The 20,946-nt window shown below is 38.8% G+C and overlaps 2 protein-coding genes across 3 annotated transcripts in view; one reads left to right on the plus strand and one right to left on the minus strand.

The window, feature by feature from the left end:
* LOC126241099 (angiomotin-like protein 2) overlaps window positions 1–6,442 on the minus strand; it is a 172,985-nt gene extending 166,543 nt beyond the window's left edge. Inside the window, exons 1-2 of one of the 2 annotated variants that reach the window (XM_049947978.1) lie at window positions 6,326–6,442; window positions 4,729–4,901 (exon numbers count right to left, since the gene is read on the minus strand). In XM_049947978.1, the coding sequence (XP_049803935.1) occupies window positions 4,729–4,807 (79 nt within the window). In that variant the 5' untranslated portion in view covers window positions 4,808–4,901; window positions 6,326–6,442. Of the gene's footprint in view, window positions 1–4,728; window positions 4,902–5,553; window positions 5,571–6,325 lie in introns of those variants that run through there. The other variant, XM_049947977.1, reaches the window with a different exon arrangement.
* Window positions 6,443–6,615: 173 nt separating this feature from the next.
* Window positions 6,616–20,946, plus strand: part of LOC126241126 (rhodanese domain-containing protein CG4456-like) — a 178,867-nt gene continuing 164,536 nt past the window's right edge. Inside the window, exon 1 of the mRNA XM_049947979.1 lies at window positions 6,616–6,712. The gene's annotated coding sequence lies outside the window, so the exon portion shown is untranslated. The remainder of the gene's footprint in view (window positions 6,713–20,946) is intronic.

The raw sequence follows: 20,946 nt of genomic DNA on the forward strand, positions 1-20,946 counted from the left end.
TGAAGAAATGAGAAGTGTTACATTCCAGAATGAATTCAGTGTGCATGTATACCTTTTTTAGAATTTCTACTTGGCGAGCTCAGTGCTACGCAGACCAGCTTGGAACTAGCATGTCAACTGCTATGTCAACATGGCATACTGTGAAAGTAGCAGGAGGCAAGGCACTAGATGCGCATTGCCACACAAGTTTTGAATGAGAGAAGCAAAAGAGCAAACACCACAATACATTGTAACAGGACAGTATAGAGTAACACACTAGCACCAGAGTAGCACTACAATAGACCCGAGCTTGACAACTGAAAGTAGTTATCGAGCCACCACAGAGAGGCAAGGAAAGCTTACGTGTCCAATTAACCAGGGTAAATTCGTTCTTCCACCTATAGCCACCGCATCATATACGCGAGCTCTGCTGGTTACAGACCAGTGCTTTCGCTGCTCACAAGCAGATTCAGCTGTGCTACCATTCTGTCCGTATCACAAGTACCAGAGATAATGACACTCTATTGAGTTACAGTGAAACCATGACAAGTTCATTTGACGATGGTCTGCTTGCTCCTACGTGTTGACTGACACTGAGAGATGCAACCATTTAGATGCAAGCCACAGCACTCATCTGCTGTTGCAGCCTATTTGGACATTGTAGGTTAGGAGAAGACCGGTGTGCTGCCAGCCCTCCACCTACTGAGGATTGTTTGTGGATGACCTGCAAGATTCTGTCTTCCCCACAATGTACAGGAGTGGCACGTCTGCACAGCCCCCCATTCATTCCATGAGCATCTGCTGTAGGTTTGGTAATTCCACAGTGGGGGGAGCCCAGAACCTCACCTTCCAGACCATTCAGCCAGATACACCACTCCAACCATATGATCGGCTGTTCAAAAGGACGCTGAGGTGTACAGCCATCCTATGTTGCAAACTTCCAGTAAAGAACAACACCTGCTCATCTTCCCTGCTGCAGCCCACATGCTATCGCATCTGCCTCCGCTCACTGACCTGCAGCTGCACCGTAATCACTCAGCTCCCTAACCTGTAGCAGCCTTGGCCAAGCTGAGCTGCTATGGAATTATTCACTCTTTCTTTTTGAAGTGAAACCAGTCTGCTACTTGTCGAAACACATGTTCATTCTTTCAACTGAAACCATCCTTTAATGTTTTAGTTGGCTGAGCTATCCATTCAGTCTTCTGAATGAAGTCTGTGGTATTTTCACTGGTTGAACTAAAGCAGTGATATACTATCAGATACACATATCTCCAAAAGATACCTGTAGCCACAGGGGTTTGTGAAGACATTTCTGGGGGTACACTAAATTTAAAATAAGTTTCACGTATATTCCTTTAATTGCACTAAATACATCAATTCTCCTTTCCATAATTAAAAACCGATTTTAGTGACTGTTTGCATTCCATTTTACTGAATAGGTGTGGTGATGTCTATTAATTACAATCATTTGAATCTAGCCTTGAACACTTATTAAGCCATATATTTGTGTGGAAGGTAAATGAACTGGCTCACAAAAATAACTGATGCACCTAGGAGACATTGTTGGATGTCCATGTATCTTCATACATTGACACAAAGTAGACAGGTATGTAAATGACTGGAGTTGCAATACTCAGTGACAAGTAGAATAGTCATCAAAGTGTATTGCTGTTGTTACTGTTCAGTGTTGTTACCACGCCTGGTAGTGGGTATAAGAGGGAAATCAACTGTGTCAGATGTTGAGTTATGACGGATCTGAAGATGCCGCGTACCAGTGTGAGACAGCACCATCAGCCCCTAACAGTTTGAAAGGGGCTTAACTACGGGTCTCTATTTGGATGGATGGTTGAAACATGCAATATTCAGATTTGTGGAGCATTCTGCTGTGACAGTGGCCCAATGTTTGACTGCGTAGGAACACGAGAACAAGTATACTTGTCATAAAGCTTCTGGTCGACCAAGCCTGAGCACCACAAGGCATGATCGCTGTATTGTGCACCAAGCATACTGTAACCCATTCTGCCCATGACTTCTACCCTTAGACACAGTCTGTCAATTGGGTAAGGGACAACAAGGAGGGAACAAGTCAACTTATGTCAAGCAGTGCTGGCACTACACTTGCACTCACATGTCAATTTATTTTCCAAGTGGCACTCTGTCTGCCACCTTACTAGCCGTCAACCATGTATTACACGTTAACAAAAGTAAAAACTGACACTGAGGTGTAACAAATTCTTAGAAGATTCGTGAAATTGAAATTGATAATTTCACGTTGAATAATCATGCTTGGTGTCAGTTCTCATAGGAAAATCAAAATTAAAAAGGGCCAGTACTAAAACTTACAACATGGCAATTACTGTCATTTTTATTGCAGCTTCAGTCACATAGCAGATCATAGGATTTTTTTTTTTTTTTTTTTTTTTTTTTTTTTTTTTTTTTTTTTGTAAACAAGTGCCCACCCCAGCAAATGACTGAAGTGAGTCATAATACCTACACAACTGCATATGTGGTTTCAAAAAAATCTCCTTGTAAAGGAAGCAACTTTATAAATGCGCCTCCAACCACATACACAGCTACACTTTAAAGTGCATTTATTCCACCATGTAGAATTGGTATGAGGTAAATTTGATTGTACGGCTGGAAGCTAAGTGGTGTGCTCGTCCAACAGGACAACCGGAACGGCCGTGCACAGATACAAATATGGTCACCGGTGTGGCCAGAAATGAGTAAAGCACAGAGCATGTGGACATTGGTCGCTCGCTTAGCCAGAGAACAGACAATGCAGCAGAAACAGCTAAATGTAACACAGTCTAAAATATGGCTTCTTACAGTTTTTAGAAATTCAATAATAAATCACAGTTTAATAGAGCAAATCTGAATACATATGCAATCTCAGAAAAAAAATTGGGCTAATCCACTGAAACAATTATTTCAATAACGTAAAAACTACAGAAGTTAATGTTTTTCAGTAATTAAATATTTTCACAACGAACCTCCGAATTAACTTTAAAACATTTCAAGTGATAACGAACTATATGTCAGATGATAGCACTGAACTCTAGCTATCATCCCTGAAAGCTATGTAACTCTATATATTTTATTTATTGATTTATTACATTTTATATCATTTTCTTTACACAAATGTTTGCAGAACATCATATCCACCAAAATAACACAGTAACTCAATGCACCATGAATACCTCATATCTTGTCACAAATGTGTAGTTATTTAAGGAACATTTTATTACTTTACAGTAACTTTATTTATATATGGAAATACGGAAGCGTCCGATCCTGCCCGTCTGCTTTGACCCATGACGTCACAAATATGGCAGAAACAACCATAAACCACAATACCAATATGACGCATATAAAGTCATTACATACACGTTATGAGGACGAAAATACATCTAAAAACAAACACACACACACTCCACAAAAAGTCTAATGACACTCACGAACAAGTGCGGGAAATAGGGGGTTTTTGGGTGGGGACAAACTAAATATAAACAAATTTAAAAACCCACCCCTGTAAAAAAACCACACAAAATGACGAATAAAACCGGCATCACAAAACTCCCCAAATACCACTAAACACAATACCATCTGGAATCAGACACTTCCCTTGACCTATATAGCTCAACAGCAGCTCCCGATCTCATAAATTGGAATCGAACACTTCCCTTGACCTGTTATCCTTTCGAAATCTCCACATACAGCCATCCCTGGTCCGAGACGCCGGAACTTTAAGTAAGCCTCATTTCTTCACGACATACTGAACACTTCATGACTTCATCCAAAAATCCGAATGGTTGAAGAAATTTTATTAGAGACAACGCACTGTCCCCCATCATAGCCGACAATCGAAAACTGTTGACCCTGTCAGTCATATTCATACCTACCACAGACATAAAAAAAGCAATTTATCAAAATTCACACACGACGCCACACTCACAAACTAAACCAAAAACATCACCTAACACACCACCAGAGAGCACCACCGATCGCATCAAAACGACACCTACAAACACACCACTCTCACAAACTAATCTCCGTGCCGTCGTGACGTCACACACCACAACAGCCTTACGTCACGGGTCAAAGCGGACGGGTGGGATCGGACACTTCAGTCGACCCTTATATATAATTACAATTAATATTAAAAAAGGCATGGTACTTTAAAAGTGATAGTTGCCTATGTTAGCTGACAACCACTGAAAGAGAGTGCCAAAATACGTTTCTAACAAGTAGACATGAAAATTTATTTACATGGCATTTAACAACATTTTGTTATCATTTAACATGAACACACTTGCCAGCTTACTACCACTTGCCCATTTTGTCATTAATCAATAGAGGCACAACAATCACTCTGCAATGGCTCAACACAAGATTCTGGGTTTTGATCAATGAGGTTGGCAGTGGAAGATACACAAGAGCAGACCGAAGCCGATCAGCTTTTGTTTATTCGGAACTAGGGAGCCCTTGTTGTCTTTGTGAACAAACTATAAAGACTCTACCATCTCCACAACTGAGTTTGGGGCGGGAGGGGGGGGGGGGGAGGCGTGCATTATCGCACACTGGTCTATGTACTCTCCAAAGATTGTATCAACTACAGCTTAAGTGCCATTTCGGTAAATAGTGCTATATTTCAAATGGGAGGCAATACATGGGTATGTACAAGTATAGCTTGAACACTGTTTTTCTCTAATTGAACCATACTACTGAAATAAGTATAAGTTTTCATACCTTGTCCAGGAAGTAGTTGTGACCGCTGAGCACTGTTCGTGAATGGTATAAAGCGACTTGACTGTTGTAAAGAACTCATTGTGGCATTAATATAAGGATGGCCACATTTGGAAATTTATTTTAATTTTACGTTATCTGCAATTCTGACAGAGCCTGCACAGTCTGCATAATAGCTGGAAAAAGGAAGAACACAATGCAAGATGATAATTCACATAACTGAATTTAATCCTTAAAGCAACAATAACATACAGAATAGTCCAACGGTGGTGTTGCCATATATACTAACATGAAGATGAATAAGGGGAAAAAAAGTGCTTTAATGATGAATCTAGATCATTATTGGTTTATCAACACAATGTGAAACCTTCAGGGATGTGGAACAAATCAATGCATACAAGAGTAAAAGCTTTTTGTGGATGGTGTCCATTTCAATAAAATTCTTCTGGGTGTGAAAAGTGTCGACTGTTGTTGCTGGCGGCTTTCATCAGTCACACACACTCAAAAGAAGTTTACTGCAGAAGTAAGTCGAGTAATTGCTTAACAAAAGAACAGCAACTTAAGAACTGGCATCAGAAACTGAGTGTCCACACTGTGGTTATAATTCACATTTATCTATCAATAAACACGATCTCCGTCATATAACAACTTCTAGAAAATGCATTATGAGATTCAAACAATATTTCACAAATGTGCAGACTGCTTCTAATGGCAACAAGTATCTCGTAAAATAAAAGATTTCAGTGAAAGTCATATACACAAATTTTCAGCTCAAGACGTATTTACGCATTTGTATGTCTTACATAAATGTCGATGTCAGTGACTCACATGTCAAATCAATAACTGCAACATCTCTCATTTAAGACAAATTCCAGACCAACTGGGCTGTTATTTAACTGACCAGTACTATTAGTCAGCTTCATTTAGGTGTGGAATACTGAGAAAATGCCGTAGCCTACATGCTGCAGTTAATATATGTAATTCTTCATCTAAGCTAAATATTGACATTTAAGTTATGCTTACAGGCTGCATGAAAAACAGATATTGTTTCATCCCGCTTTGCGTAGTCGCTTCACTCGTCAACAAGACTCCAGTAAAAACAAACTTCGTAACATACAATGAAATCACTGTACACGACAGAACCCAATAACAAGGAACTATTGCAGTAAAACTGGGTACAAACATGGGTAGCTACCGTCGGTTACAAATTTCCTTGTGTACTTTGCACATACGCAAAAACTGAAGCACGTAATGGATTCAAGTAATAAGTTCTAATAACATTGCTGTCAACGAATGTGATATCATTAAGAGATTGACATTAGAACACAGGTACATCATTTGTTATTGGGTTTGATTATCCACCGTTTACCACACAAGTCATCCCGCACTTATTCAAAACTTTAAAACAGCCGCTGATTTGACAAAAAGTACAATATCGCACAATTACTCCATGCAATCTAAATCATAGCAATACATGAAACTCAGTTCAGGAGATATTAAACTACACTATTTTTCAAATATTCAGACTTAAGTTGTATGTGCATTACAAACTTATGCGTCCACAAGAACCGTCCCAACGTTTTTTAAGCCTTAAACTTACGCTACACAATTCACCCCTCATCCCGTCTGTTGGAACTTAATTTCCGATAATCTCAATAGATGGCGATTGAATAGCTCTACGTAAAAAGTGGACAAAACAATGTCGGTCTTATGATTTCTTTCACGGAGACCAAAGATACTATTCTAACAATTCTCTGTCGCAGTTCATGTTGTGAGAAGTATGTCTTTGCTATTATTATTGTTTGGCTGTAGTTTCGAAATTTGAACTGCTATTGCGGCATATAATTTCATTTAAATTACTTGTTACAGCTTGCCAGAATGAGCCTCTGTCTTTTAAGAACAGCATCACTTATTCATGAGCGCATTGCTTATACAACATTATCACCCGCACGTCTAATTCATAAGTACAGAAAGCGGCAGTTTGAAAGTAAGTTGTTCAGAGAAGAGCATTTTCAGTAAATTGCTGATGTTGACACCCTTTCAAGTAGAATTACGAATACTGCAAAAACAGTAATTTGGTAACTTGGACAGCAAACTTTTGTAATCTTCTGTAAATGGTTATTTTATTAAGGCATTCAGCCAACTAGTTGTAGGTTCAGTATTATAATGACGCCTAAGTTACCTTATGTTATATGCTTCATGGCAATTTTGGAGGAAACATAGTAACGAGCATCAGTATGTGATTTAATTAAAACATTTATTTTGTGCATTTTGGTGTCCGTTCAAGCTTGGTTCGCGTAAAATTACCCGCTAGTTTTAATACATCTTTCTTTAAATGTCAGCAGTTGCTTATTTCAGTCTTACTGATATTAATCCGTTTACATAGATCATTGGCGATCCAGTGCCCTACATTCTACACCACCAATTTTCCTATGAGTCTAATGCAATCTATTCTTGTCATTCAGTTCTTATGTTACATATACTTCATGCTTGTTCTGTTTACCCATAATAAAGGTTTCTGCGGGGGTATGAAACGTGAGAAAAACAAAACGGCAAAAATTTTATATACCGTTATCGGACTTCTTACCACTGTAGCGCAACAAACGGTGCGTTTTGGAGAGATCTTTTCTTTGCTGTGTCGTTCAAACTTTTCGGAACACGCTAGTATGAATACGAAATCCGCCAACTACGGTGCATTAACTTCACACACACACACACACACACACACACACACACACACACTGAAATTAAAACCCTTTCTTCATGAGATGTGTAGACTTGCAAGATTACCCATCATGCACTGGTTTCGACGGCCTCCGCCGTGTAGACGGGGCCACTTGCGCAAAACTCACGCGTACGATCGCTGTTAGATGGAATACGACAGATCCTATCCTCACGCGTATTTAAGTGCTGCGCACTTACGCAAACGATCAATTGGGGAACACACATGACAAACAGCACGACGCTCTTTGTGAATTGTGTCTCCTGCTCAACTAAATGTTGTGGTTCGTCCATCTCATAAACAGTTAACGGGTGGATAGCATTTATTGGAATTTAAACGATAAGACGCTTGTATGAGGAAGTAAATGTAAACCAGTGACCCGGATCTATCTGGCACCGCTTGTAATGTGTCTTCTCACGAAAGGAAAAACGTGAGTTAATCTAGTGAACTAACATTGGCAACAGAAAAGCAACATTTCTATTGGTTTGTCCATGATTACCAGCTTTTGTAGTGAGGTCGTTTACACATGTAAGTGACTTACGTTTCACGTAAACTGCACGAAAACAACTAAACACGGTGTCCTAAAATACAATTAAATATAGTAATAATAACAAAAGGACATAAAATACTTGATAATCACGAGAAGTAAATTTAGGCCGTCGGTTCACTTGCTGGGAGTTGACAACAAAAACTGTAGCCACTTAGAGCAGACGATTAGACAGGCATGCGCCGCGTAAACGCTTTTTCTTAGTTGGGCCGCCTGTCGTGTGGAGCGTTGCAGTAGATGGCGACTTTCTTGTTCGCGTCGCACGTCCCATGTAAAACGGGCATAAGATGGCGGCTGCTTAGTTTCCCACGGTCAGCCAATCAGCGTACCGGTGCAGGACCCGTGATTTAGTCAGCCAACTACAGAGAGCACGGGAGACGTAACTTTAGTCAGCCAATCAGGATGACTTCGTCGCGCGCTCACACTATATTGCGTTTAAAATACCGTAAGTTGCGACTTTTGACGTTTCGCTGACAGGAGCGGGACGTGACACCGTTGCCCAGGAAACACCAATGGCGAGCCGACTTTTCCTACCACACTGCCAGCAGTTCTGCTGGTAAAGCACCCCGTTGTTGTTGTTGTTGTTGTTGTCTTCAGTCCAGAGACTGGTTTGATACAGCTTTCTATTCTACTCTATCCCGTGCTAGCCTCTTCACCCCCGAATAACTACTGCAACCTACATCCCTCTGAATCCGCTTAGTGTATCCATCTCTTGGTCTCACACTACGATTTTTGCCCCCCACTCATACCTCCAGCACTAAATTGGTGATCCCTTGATGCCTCAGAATGTGTCATACTGACCGATCATACGAATGTCAGGTCGGTAAGACACATTCGTCTAGTCAAGTTGTGCCACAGATCCCTCTTCTCCCACATTCTATTCACTACCTCCTCGTTAGTTATGTGATCTACCCATCTAATCTTCAGCATTCTTCTGTAGCACCATATTTCAAGAGCTTCTATTCTCTTCACATCCAAACTGTTTATCATCCCTCAACACAAATATTTTCAGATAAGACTTTCCTACACTTAAATCTATATTCAATGTTAACAAACTTGTCTTCTTCAGAAACATTTAGATTGCCAGTCTACATGCTCTCTACTTTGTCCATCATCAGTTATTTTGCTGCCCAAGTAGCAAAACTCATCTACTTCGTTAAGTGTCATTTTTCTTAAACTAATTCCCTCAGCACCACCTGATTTAATTAGACTACATTCCATTATCCTTGTTTTGCTTTTGTTGATGTTCATCTTATATCCTCCTTTCAAGACACTGTCCATTCTGTTCAGCTGCTCTTTCAGGTCATTTGCTGTCTCTGACGGGATTACAATGTCATTGGCCAACCTCAAAGTTTTTATTTGTTCTCCATAGATTTTAATTCCTACTCAATATTTTTCTTTTGTTTCCTTTACTGCTTGCTCAATACACATATTGAATAACATTGAGGATAGGCTGCAACCCTGTCTCACCTCCTCCTCAACCACTACTTCCCTTTCATCACCCTCAACTCTTATAACTGACTTCTGGTTTCTGTACAAATTGTGCACAACCTTTCGCTCCATGTATTTTATGCCTGCCACGTTCAGAATTTGAAAGAGAATATCCCAGTCAACATTGTCAAAAGTTTTCTGTAATTCTACAAATGCTAGAAACTTAGGTTTGCCTTTCCCTAACCTATCATCTAAGATAAGTAGTAGGGTCAGTATTGCCTCATGTGTTCCAATATTTCTACAGAATCCAAAATGATCTTCCACAAGGTGGGCTTCTAACAGTTTTTCCATTTGTGTTAGTATTTTGCAACCGTGACTTATTAAACTGATAGTTCGGTAATTTCATATCTGTCAACTCCTGCTTTCTTTGGGACTCGAATTATTATATTCTTCTTAAAGTCTGAGAGTATTTCACCTGTCTCATTGTATTGAATCATATTATTTTTTCATTCCTTTGTTTTCTTATATGTAAACTAAGAGAGTTGTAGACATTGCCAAAGGTAAATTAACGAGTTGTTTTGTGGCAGGAGTAATGTTTTGATACATCATTAAATATCTGTTTGAAACAAAGTAAGAAATATGCTCTTCACTTTGGTAACTCATGTATAACAAGTTATTAGAAACGGAGTATCTATTCACACGGTTATAAGATCAACCCCTATCTGTTCAGCATTGCACTCACTGCCAAGATCCTGCATCGAGAAGTTCAGTGAAGACAGGAATAATTTACACGATATTCTGGAGGAGCATTCCTGCATCAACATTGTCACAATCAAGACTAAACACAATGGAATTAATGTGAAGGTAATGACTCGGACTTGATAGGTACCTATTGAACTTGGTTAATTATACTGAAATGTGCTTCTTGTGACAAATTTCAATGATTGCTGTGATTATTTGGTACTGCATGCTACTACAAGCAGCAATACAGAATCCAAATTATCTTTATTGACCTTGAATGTAATAATAGCAAAGGTCTGTTGATATTGACATCAGTTAAAGTTCAACAAAGATTGTGCACAGACTCATAAATTACCTTCAACATTTTTTCCAGCTATTCTTTCCAATCAGTTTTTCCAATTATTCAAGCACAATTACAATTGGGCACTTTTATTATGGTTCATATAATTACACCAGACACAGGAAAAACATTTCAGACAATAACAACTCAACATCCCCCCCCCCCCCCCCCCCAGAGTGAAAAGTACACGCAGTCCCAAGAACACAGAGTCCAAAGACAATTTTCTCTGCACTTGGCAGGTGGCAGTTACTGACGGTCAATGGTTGCCACATACTTTTATGTACTTTATGTATCATAGCTTTATATGTAAATAATTACACCAGTAACAAGTAAAATGTTCGAAGGTAAATAAATTCAATAAATTGAATTTGTGACTAGGTATCTCTTGAGAATGAGCAATCACACAAAACCAGTAACAGTAAATAAGATAAAAAGGGAAAGAAAAACCAGCTTTGGTGGATTATTATTAATGTTGAAATTCTGCTTTTCATTCAGTATGCAGAATTTTTTGTTTGCAGTGTACTTCCATCTAGGATCACATTCCAGCATCACTTGTTGTATGCCTAATAATAATAATAATAATAATAATAGTTGTTATTTTTACATCCTGTAAAATTCACTTTGCCTCTTGACTTGTAACAAGGGGCAAAGTGGTCTACATCTGATTAGCAGAGATGCAGCTGGAATTCTTGTCTTAGAATTAATATTCCAATCATAAAAAACTTAACTTTGATGCAACACTGAGGTGTGGCAGGTGGTAACCAATCAACTGCTGTCAAGAACAGTACAACTCAGTTATCAGATTCTGAGGCGTCTGGGCTGTCTTGCAGACAGAGGGAATTGCTGTCCTCTGGCCAACTTCGCCCAAACGAGGAAACCTTTTTTGGCACCCTAAATGTAAATAGTCTGTCAAGAACAGAAAAGTTGCACGAACTAGAGCAAACCATAAAATGCACAAAAAATGTGAATACTGGCACTCCAAGACACAAAACTGGCCAATGAGAAAGCAGTGGATTTTGGGAACTAAAGTCTTTTCAGAAGTAAAATGGATATACAAATATTGAAAAACACACCACTTTTAGGGGTTGTTTTTTCTGTCACAAGAGACATACCTCCACAACAAATGTGAAACCTGTAAACAGCAGACTAATGACAGTCACCTTGAAGTGTGCAAATGAAACTACACACTAATCAATGCAAACATGCCAATCAACACTGAAAATAAAATGAACTGCTAAAAGGTAGGGATGTCATGGGAAACACTAGAAGAAATAGCATCTAAATTTCAACAAAACCATCTCAAAACCCTACTACGCAATATCAGTGCATAACTACGCAAAGGAAGAAAGTACAGAGAAACAACTGGAAATTTCCCAGCATATAAATGAACGAACCACATTGGATGAAGATTAGTTGAGATCTGCAGGGTATTCAGCCTTAAAATTATATCAATACACTTCAAAAAGAAACGATCAAAACAGATGACATTGAGATCACTGAACTCGCTCATTGATGAATTCCAAATTGTCATTAACAATCTCTTATTCAAACTACAGAGAAGTTATGAAGGTCCAAATGAGAAAGGGTGCAAACATAGGCTCAGACCATTACCTGATAAGCATAAAATTACATGTAAAACCTCAGAGGTTCTTAAAAAAGGAGACACAAATCCTCACATTTGAAACTAGCAGGTTCCAACGATCTCTCGTGGAAGAACTAGAGAAAAAACAAGTCAAGACACTGGCAACAACTCAAAAGTAAATTGATCAAAGCTGCATAAACACTAATTTCTCTGCAAAAAAGGAAAATGCACCCTTGGTAGAATGAAGAATGTGAGTACACAATTCAGTCTCAGCAGGATGCATACAATAGTTGAAACAGCAATAAGACAGAAGACAACTTCAAAACATTCCTGATGGTTTGGAAAGATACTTCCAAATTAAACAGAAAGCCCGAAAGAAAATATGAAAAGATCAACTACTTGAAATCAAGAAAGACTTTGAATGAAATGACACATGAAATTTCTATAAGAACCACAAAGTCTCTGCTTCAAGAAAGAAAATGGACAAATAGTTCTATATGGTCAAGAAAACTGCAGAGAACTTTCTGGGTATTTCAAAGAACTACTTAACTATTCAAAACCAAACCAAAGGTTCCACCACAAGAACCTGACACTGATCCTAATTCATAACTCTTGAAGGGAGATAGCGCAATGTAAATTACTACAGGAGAATCTCACTCAAATCAGTTGCACACAAAATTCTATCTCATTATCTTCTTGACAGAGACCAGGCCATTCATGTCCAGAGCAAATTTGAACCTAAACCTAATCCTCAGACATCGGAGAATTGGTAGCAAACCTAGTTGGCACATTTGTTGATTTCAAGAAAGCTTATGACTCAGGTGACCATGAAAATTCCAAATATTAAAAAGAAAAGGTCTAGACCTGAAAACCTTCACAATCATACAACAAACACTGACAAATATAAAGTCTGAGGTTAATTTTGTGGAGGATCTCTCAGATCCTTTCAAAATCAAAAGTTTAATAAGACAAGGAGATGGGCTGTCTCTATTCCTTATCAGAATTTCCTTGAGAAAGTGATCCTAGAATGGCACAAACAGGAATAAATCCTCAAAATTGATCAGCCAGTCAATTTAAGTAGAGACAAGTAATCTACAGATTACCTAGCATTTGCAGGTGATTTAGCAATATTATCTTGCAACCTCTCATCAGCCCAAAATCAGATTCAATTCTTCAAAGTCAGTGCAGGAAAAGGTTGTCTCCAGATATCTTTCGAAAAGACAGATTACATGACCTGCAACAAAGAAGCACAAACATTTATGGAAACAAAAAAAGACAGAATTAAATGAGTTCCACACTTTAAATATCTCATGGAACCGAATAAAATTAAATTAGATACCAAAAGATATGAACTGCATACCGACTTAACCAAAATATCTACAACAAGAAATGTATCCCTAAGCTTACAAAACTAAGGCATTACAATAGAGTAATTACATTATTGGTCAAAAGTTTTCATTCACCCATGATAAAAACTATATACTTCATTTCAATGTACAAACACATCATACAAACCAAATAGACCAACAAAGTAAATATTTCATCTCTATCATTAAGGACTTGGAAGAGCAGTTGAACGGAATGGACAGTGTCTTGAAAGGAGGGTATAAGATGAACACCAACAAAAGCAAAACGAGGATAATGGAATGTAGTCGAATTAAGTCGGGTGATGCTGAGGGAATTAGATTAGGAAAGGAGTTTTCCTATTTGGGGAGCAAAATAACTGATGATGGTCGAAGTAGAGAGAATATAAAATGTAGACTGGCAATGGCAAGGAAAGCGTTTCTGAAGAAGAGAAATTTGTTAACATCGAGTATTGATTTAAGTGTCAGGAAGTCGTTTCTGAAAGTATTTGTATGGAGTGTAGCCATGTATGGAAGTGAAACATGGATGATAAATAGTTTAGACAAGAAGAGAATAGAAGCTTTCAAAATGTGGTGCTACAGAAGAATGCTGAAGATTAGATGGGTAGATCACATAACTAATGATGAGGTATTGAATATTGAATAGAATTGGTGAGAAGAGGAGTTTTTGGCACAACTTGACTAGAAGAAGGGATAGGTTGGTAGGACATGTTCTGAGGCATCAAGGGATCACCAATTTAGTACTGGAGGGCAGCGTGGAGGGTAAAAATCATAGTGGGAGAATACACTAAGCAGATTCCGAAGGATGTAGGTTGCAGTAGGTACTGGGAGATGAAGAAGCTTGCACAGGATAGAGTAGCATGGAGAGCTGCATCAAACCAGTCTCAGGACTGAAGACCACAACAACAACAACATCATAAAGTGCAATACAATATGTGTTAATTTTAGCCTCTTCAGAGTATCCACCCTTTGCCCTCAGAACAGCTGCACAAATTCTTGGCATTCTGTAGATAAGAATTTGTACTGTTTTTGCATATATTCTACATCTACATCTACATTCATACTCCGCAAGCCACCCAACGGTGTGTGGCGGAGGGCACTTTACGTGCCACTGTCATTACCTCCCTTTCCTGTTCCAGTCGCGTATGGTTCGCGGGAAGAACGACTGTCTGAAAGCCTCCGTGCGCGCTCTAATCTCTCTAATTTTACATTCGTGATCTCCTCGGGAGGTATAAGTAGGGGGAAGCAATATACTCGATACCTCATCCAGAAACGCACCCTCTCGAAACCTGGCGAGCAAGCTACACCGCGATGCAGAGCGCCTCTCTTGCAGAGTCTGCCACTTGAGTTTATTAAACATCTCCGTAACGCTATCACGGTTACCAAATAACCCTGTGACGAAACGCGCCGCTCTTCTTTGGATCTTCTCTATCTCCTCCGTCAACCCGATCTGGTACGGATCCCACACTGATGAGCAATACTCAAGTATAGGTCGAACGAGTGTTTTGTAAGCCACCTCCTTTGTTGCTGGACTACATTTTCTAAGCACTCTCCCAATGAATCTCAACCTGGTACCCGCCTTACCAACAATTAATTTTATATGATCATTCCACTTCAAATCGTTCCGCACGCATACTCCCAGATATTTTACAGAAGTAACTGCTACCAGTGTTTGTTCCGCTATCATATAATCATACAATAAAGGATCCTTCTTTCTATGTATTCGCAATACATTACATTTGTCTATGTTAAGGGACAGTTGCCACTCCCTGCACCAAGTGCCTATCCGCTGCAGATCTTCCTGCATTTCGCTACAATTTTCTAATGCTGCAACTTCTCTGTATACTACAGCATCATCCGCGAAAAGCCGCATGGAACTTCCGACACTATCTACTAGGTCATTTATATATATTGTGAAAAGCAATGGTCCCATAACACTCCCCTGTGGCACACCAGAGGTTACCTTAACGTCTGTAGACGTCTCTCCATTGATAACAACATGCTGTGTTCTGTTTGCTAAAAAATCTTCAATCCAGCCACACAGCTGGTCTGATATTCCGTAGGCTCTTACTTTGTTTATCAGGCGACAGTGCGGAACTGTATCGAACGCCTTCCGGAAGTCAAGGAAAATGGCATCTACCTGGGAGCCTGTATCTAATATTTTCTGGGTCTCATGAACAAATAACGCGAGTTGGGTCTCACACGATCGCTGTTTCCGGAATCCATGTTGATTCCTACATAGTAGATTCTGGGTTTCCAAAAACGACATGATACTCGAGCAAAAAACATGTTCTAAAATTCTACAACAGATCGACGTCAGAGATATAGGTCTATAGTTTTGCGCATCTGCTCGACGACCCTTCTTGAAGACTGGGACTACCTGTGCTCTTTTCCAATCATTTGGAACCCTCCGTTCCTCTAGAGACTTGCGGTACACGGCTGTTAGAAGGGGGGCAAGTTCTTTCGCGTACTCTGTGTAGAATCGAATTGGTATCCCGTCAGGTCCAGTGGACTTTCCTCTGTTGAGTGATTCCAGTTGCTTTTCTATTCCTTGGACACTTATTTCGATGTCAGCCATTTTTTCGTTTGTGCGAGGATTTAGAGAAGGAACTGCAGTGCGGTCTTCCTCTGTGAAACAGCTTTGGAAAAAGGTGTTTAGTATTTCAGCTTTACGCGTGTCATCCTCTGTTTCAATGCCATCATCATCCCGGAGTGTCTGGATATGCTGTTTCGAGCCACTTACTGATTTAACGTAAGACCAGAACTTCCTAGGATTTTCTGTCAAGTGTGTACATAGAATTTTACTTTCGAATTCACTGAACGCTTCTCGCATAGCCCTCCTTACGCTAACTTTGACATCGCTTAGCTTCTGTTTGTCTGAGAGGTTTTGGCTGCATTTAAACTTGGAGTGAAGCTCTCTTTGCTTTCGCAGTAGTTTCCTAACTTTGTTGTTGTACCACGGTGGGTTTTTCCCATCCCTCACAGTTTTACTCGGCACGTACCTGTCTAAAACGCATTTTACGATTGCCTTGAACTTTTTCCATAAACACTCAACATTGTCAGTGTCGGAACAGAAATTTTCGTTTTGATCTGTTAGGTGGTCTGAAATCTGCCTTCTATTACTCTTGCTAAACAGATAAACCTTCCTCCCTTTTTTTATATTCCTATTAACTTCCATATTCAGGGATGCTACAACGGCCTTATGATCACTGATTCCGTGTTCTGCACTTACAGAGTAGTCCAACACATCTCTAAATTATTCCATAGCCCTTCAACATCAGATGATCTCAGTTTTCTGGCCACCTTGTCAAATTGATTCCATAAGAGTTCAATGCGATGTAAGTCAGGTGACAGACTTGGCCAAATCATATTCATCAGTTCCCTACATTTCTCTTTTCTATTGATGTACCTTATGCACAATGATATCCTTCATTCTTTAATGTCCCAGAAATTCTCACTAGATCACCAACTTTAGCAGCTGCAAAACGCCCCCACACCGTGACCGACCCACCACCATGTTTCACTTTTGGCTTCACACACTGACTCTTCATGTGTTCTCCACTAAGTTTACGTACATACATTTGACAATGGCTTTTAAATACTTCATTCTCAGATTTGTCCACGAATAGCATCTTGGACCATTGCTGTTTGCTCCAGTTTTTTGTGCCCATTGGAATATTTTAACCTTATTTCGTTTGCTTAATAAAGGCCTTTTTTTGCCTCTATGCACTCCTTCAGACCTTGTTCAAGAAGACAGCATTGCACTGTTGAGACAGAGATTGGGGCTGCTCACATATTATTTACTTCCTTGCATATTACAGGTGCTGTACAAGTCATCCAATGTTTATCCTACATATGAACTTCTTTACTTTATGATGTTACTCAGTTTCTTCTAGATCATGGGAATCTTGCTTTGGCGCCAGTATGTCATTGTTATTGTGGATACTCATCAGCACCCCTCAATGCAAACAACCATTCAAATACACAACAGAGGCACTTTACTTGTTTATACAGTAAAGCATCTGAGTAATGGACATCTATGGGGAAAATAAAAGTGTCTGCTTTTAAGAAGTGTTCTTTATTCAGGAATGGATAAATAGACAGTCTACAATATGGTACGTACAATGCGCTGTGGGGAGAAAGGTACTGTACTGCTATATACTGTATTACATAAATTAGTGAAAATTTATCTTTAAGTACAGTACTACATTAAGAAATCATCATACATTAGTATAATATAGAATTAAAATGTCTTTCATGCATTCTGCGAGGTTGGCCACGCTGTTTGAGGCGCCATGTCATGGATTGCACAGCCTCTCCTGTCAGAAGTTCGAGTCCTCTCTCGGGCATGGGTGTGTGTGCTGTTCTTAGCATAAGTTAATTTAAGTAGTGTGTAAGTCTAGGGACTGATGGCCTCAGCAGTTTGGTCACTTAGGAACTCGCACACGTTTGAACATTTTTTGCAATATTGGTTTGAAATAATCATGTATTTTTTTCTAAACCTGAGTGTCATTTATAATTGCTTTCTTAATATGTGTTTCAACTGCTAATACTAAACTGGGTCTCTCATCATCACTTTTCACTAAAAGTGTTTCAATTTTCTTACCTCTTCAACAGTCTGTGTACTTGAAAGGGGAGTAAAATCCAGTTCAGTTATGTCATCTTTATCCTGTTATCAGCACATCCTTCTTGATGCAGCTCTTGTATGAGTTCATTTATGCCAGTTGATTTACTTTCGGTGAACAGTGCATCATCAATATTGACACATTCTTCGGATCCAACAAAAAATTCCTCTACTAAAGTCTGATGTTGATGTTCATATATCTTGACTGTTTTCTTTGTCATCACTGTCAATCACTGAAGCATGGTCATTAAAAATGAACCTTGCCTTCTTGAAGCAGTTCCTGATTGTAGCCAGTGGTACATGTTTTAAGACTGAAGAAATCCACAGAATTGCATCCAACACGCTTATAGATTTTCGAAGTTCATATCCAGATTCAGCATAGTCCATTAGAGACAAAATCTCTCTCAACACTTTTTGGCTGTGAAACACTTTGAAAGTTCGAATAAACCCCTGATCCAGTGATTGACAATATGAAGTTGAGTTTGGCGGAAATGGAAAGTGGTATCACTTTCCTCCTTTGTCTTTCCATTCTTCTATCAAACTCCAGCAACCACTCAGTCATTATTGCCCTCATTATTGAAGAGCATTTATTTGCATACCACTCCATGTTCAGTTTACTCAAGACAATACCTTTGAAATATCTTTGCTTCACAGCCTTAACAATAATCAAAGGCTTTTTAAGAAATTCACCAATTGTATTAACACACAATACAATAGTGAGCCATTCTTTTGAAATTTTGCCTCCTGATCAGGCCATTGTCTCACTGGGAAGAATTCTGAAGAAAACTACCAGTCTCATCTCAGTTAATAATGTTTATTTCTTCATAACCCTTTCAAATTCCTGTTATCCTCTTTTGCCAATCTGACATCCACTGAACTGGATTCACCACACAATTTAGAAATGAGATGTGTCTACTCCTAAATTTGTCAAGCCAGCCTACAAATGCTTTAAAATCATGAAATCCTAAATCCTTGGTGATTGTGAGTGCTTTCTCGTGGATCAGCAGTTCACTAAAAGGCAAATTATTGCTATGAGCATGGTAGAACCATTCAGAAGTTAGACTGTCAACTTTTGAGCCTGGTGTATGAGGAAAAGCATGTTAAGTGGTAAGGTTATCATTTCCAGTCCATGAACTCAGAATGTCCTTTTTGTTACTTAAAATGTCACTGATCTGTGTTTTTCCACCCGAAAACCTCATGGCTGTTTCTCTACATTAATCTTCTCCTTTGCGTAGACTCCATGTCGTACTTAACTTCTCTCATTTGAAGACACAAACAGTACACATTTTAACTTACAATATGTTCAAATGCATTTTAATTATTGCCACTGTTTCATTTAAAACTTTCTTTTCCTTTCAAACTGTCTTCTATTTGGAAGTTTTAATTGTTGTTGGTGGATACGTTTCAGTGTCCACTTCTGTTATAGAGAATGCCACTGTTCAGAAGAATTTTATCATAAGAACTAGTGTTATTTTGCAGAGGATTTTGAAATGTCCGCTATTGAGAGGAGTCCACTATTGGGAAATGTCCGTTACTGGGAGTTTTACTGTACTTGTCTTAGTATGAGAACGGAGATATAATTGAATATTCGAAATGAAATAATTGTTTTAACCACAGATACATAGTTTGATAGGTGACTGAAAACTTTTGACCCATAGTGTAAACCAGAATGTCTCTGTGGTTCAGAAGCACTTATTTTGAACAGGAAAAAAGACATTGAAAACATTGAGAAAAAGGAATGCAAAATTGTAGGAAAAATTCTAGGCCCAAACCTCACAGATAAACAATGACATCTCAGAAGCAGTTAGGAACACAAAGGATACACAAATACACATAATGACATTAGAAAATGCAATTAAAATTGTGTGATCACATTAAAAGAGTGAATGCAGACAGACTTACAAAACAAATAATTGATTTTTTTGACAATAGGAACAAAGCTGAAATGGACATGATTAAATTGGTTGGCAAGATCAAAACTGGCCTGAAATTGGCAAATATTACTCCAGATGATTTTCAGAACTGTGAAATCTTCAGGTCAAATTCACAAATGGCAAGTTGACAGAAGGGAAAACTGAAGAAGAAGACTGGGACAACATGGTCTGAAGAGAGGAAGGCAAATGCTTATCTCTATGTCAGATGCTTACCTCTTAGTACTTTGTACAGTCCTAATGGGCTTATTCACAATTATAATTATTATTATTATTATTACTGAAACTGTTTGTAAATTAGTGCATGTTATACATGTATCCCATTTTTATTGCAACTTTGCTTATCACGTTGTTCTGCAGCTAATAAGGTCCATAATCACAGAATTCAAATTAAACAGATAAATAATGTTTCAGCAGCCAAAAGCAGAAATGATTTCATTTAAAAAAAGATAAATAACTTCTGCTTACTTCTCTTTCATGACTCAATGTCAAATGAAGATCTGCAAACAGAGAAACAGCTACCTACTTGCGAACGGATGGGAGAATGATATACATGACAAAAGCACATTGAAATTGGTCTTGTTTGTGTCAGAGATGGAGTTTGTTCAGTAGGAGGAACAAGTATCAAATTTAGTAAGGGATTAATCACTGGGAATTTAGGAAGCAAAAACTTGGGAAGTTACTTTGCAGGATCTTATAAGAATAGGCAGAGATTGGAAAGGAAACAGAAGACTCATAAGAATATTTACTCATTCATTGTGGCAGATCTCTTTCCTTGTCAATAGCCAACAATGTCCCAAAGCCCAGAATGTTCAATAAGAATAGATGAACAGCTGCCAGATGTGCTGTATGGCAGAGGTTGCACTTATGTAGGGTAGATACCATGCCACCCACTTCCCAGTTCTTGAACATAACGTGGGCAGGAAGAATAATTAGTCA

Source organism: Schistocerca nitens, chromosome 1 (genome assembly GCF_023898315.1).
Source record: "Schistocerca nitens isolate TAMUIC-IGC-003100 chromosome 1, iqSchNite1.1, whole genome shotgun sequence".
NCBI lineage: Eukaryota > Metazoa > Arthropoda > Insecta > Orthoptera > Acrididae > Schistocerca > Schistocerca nitens.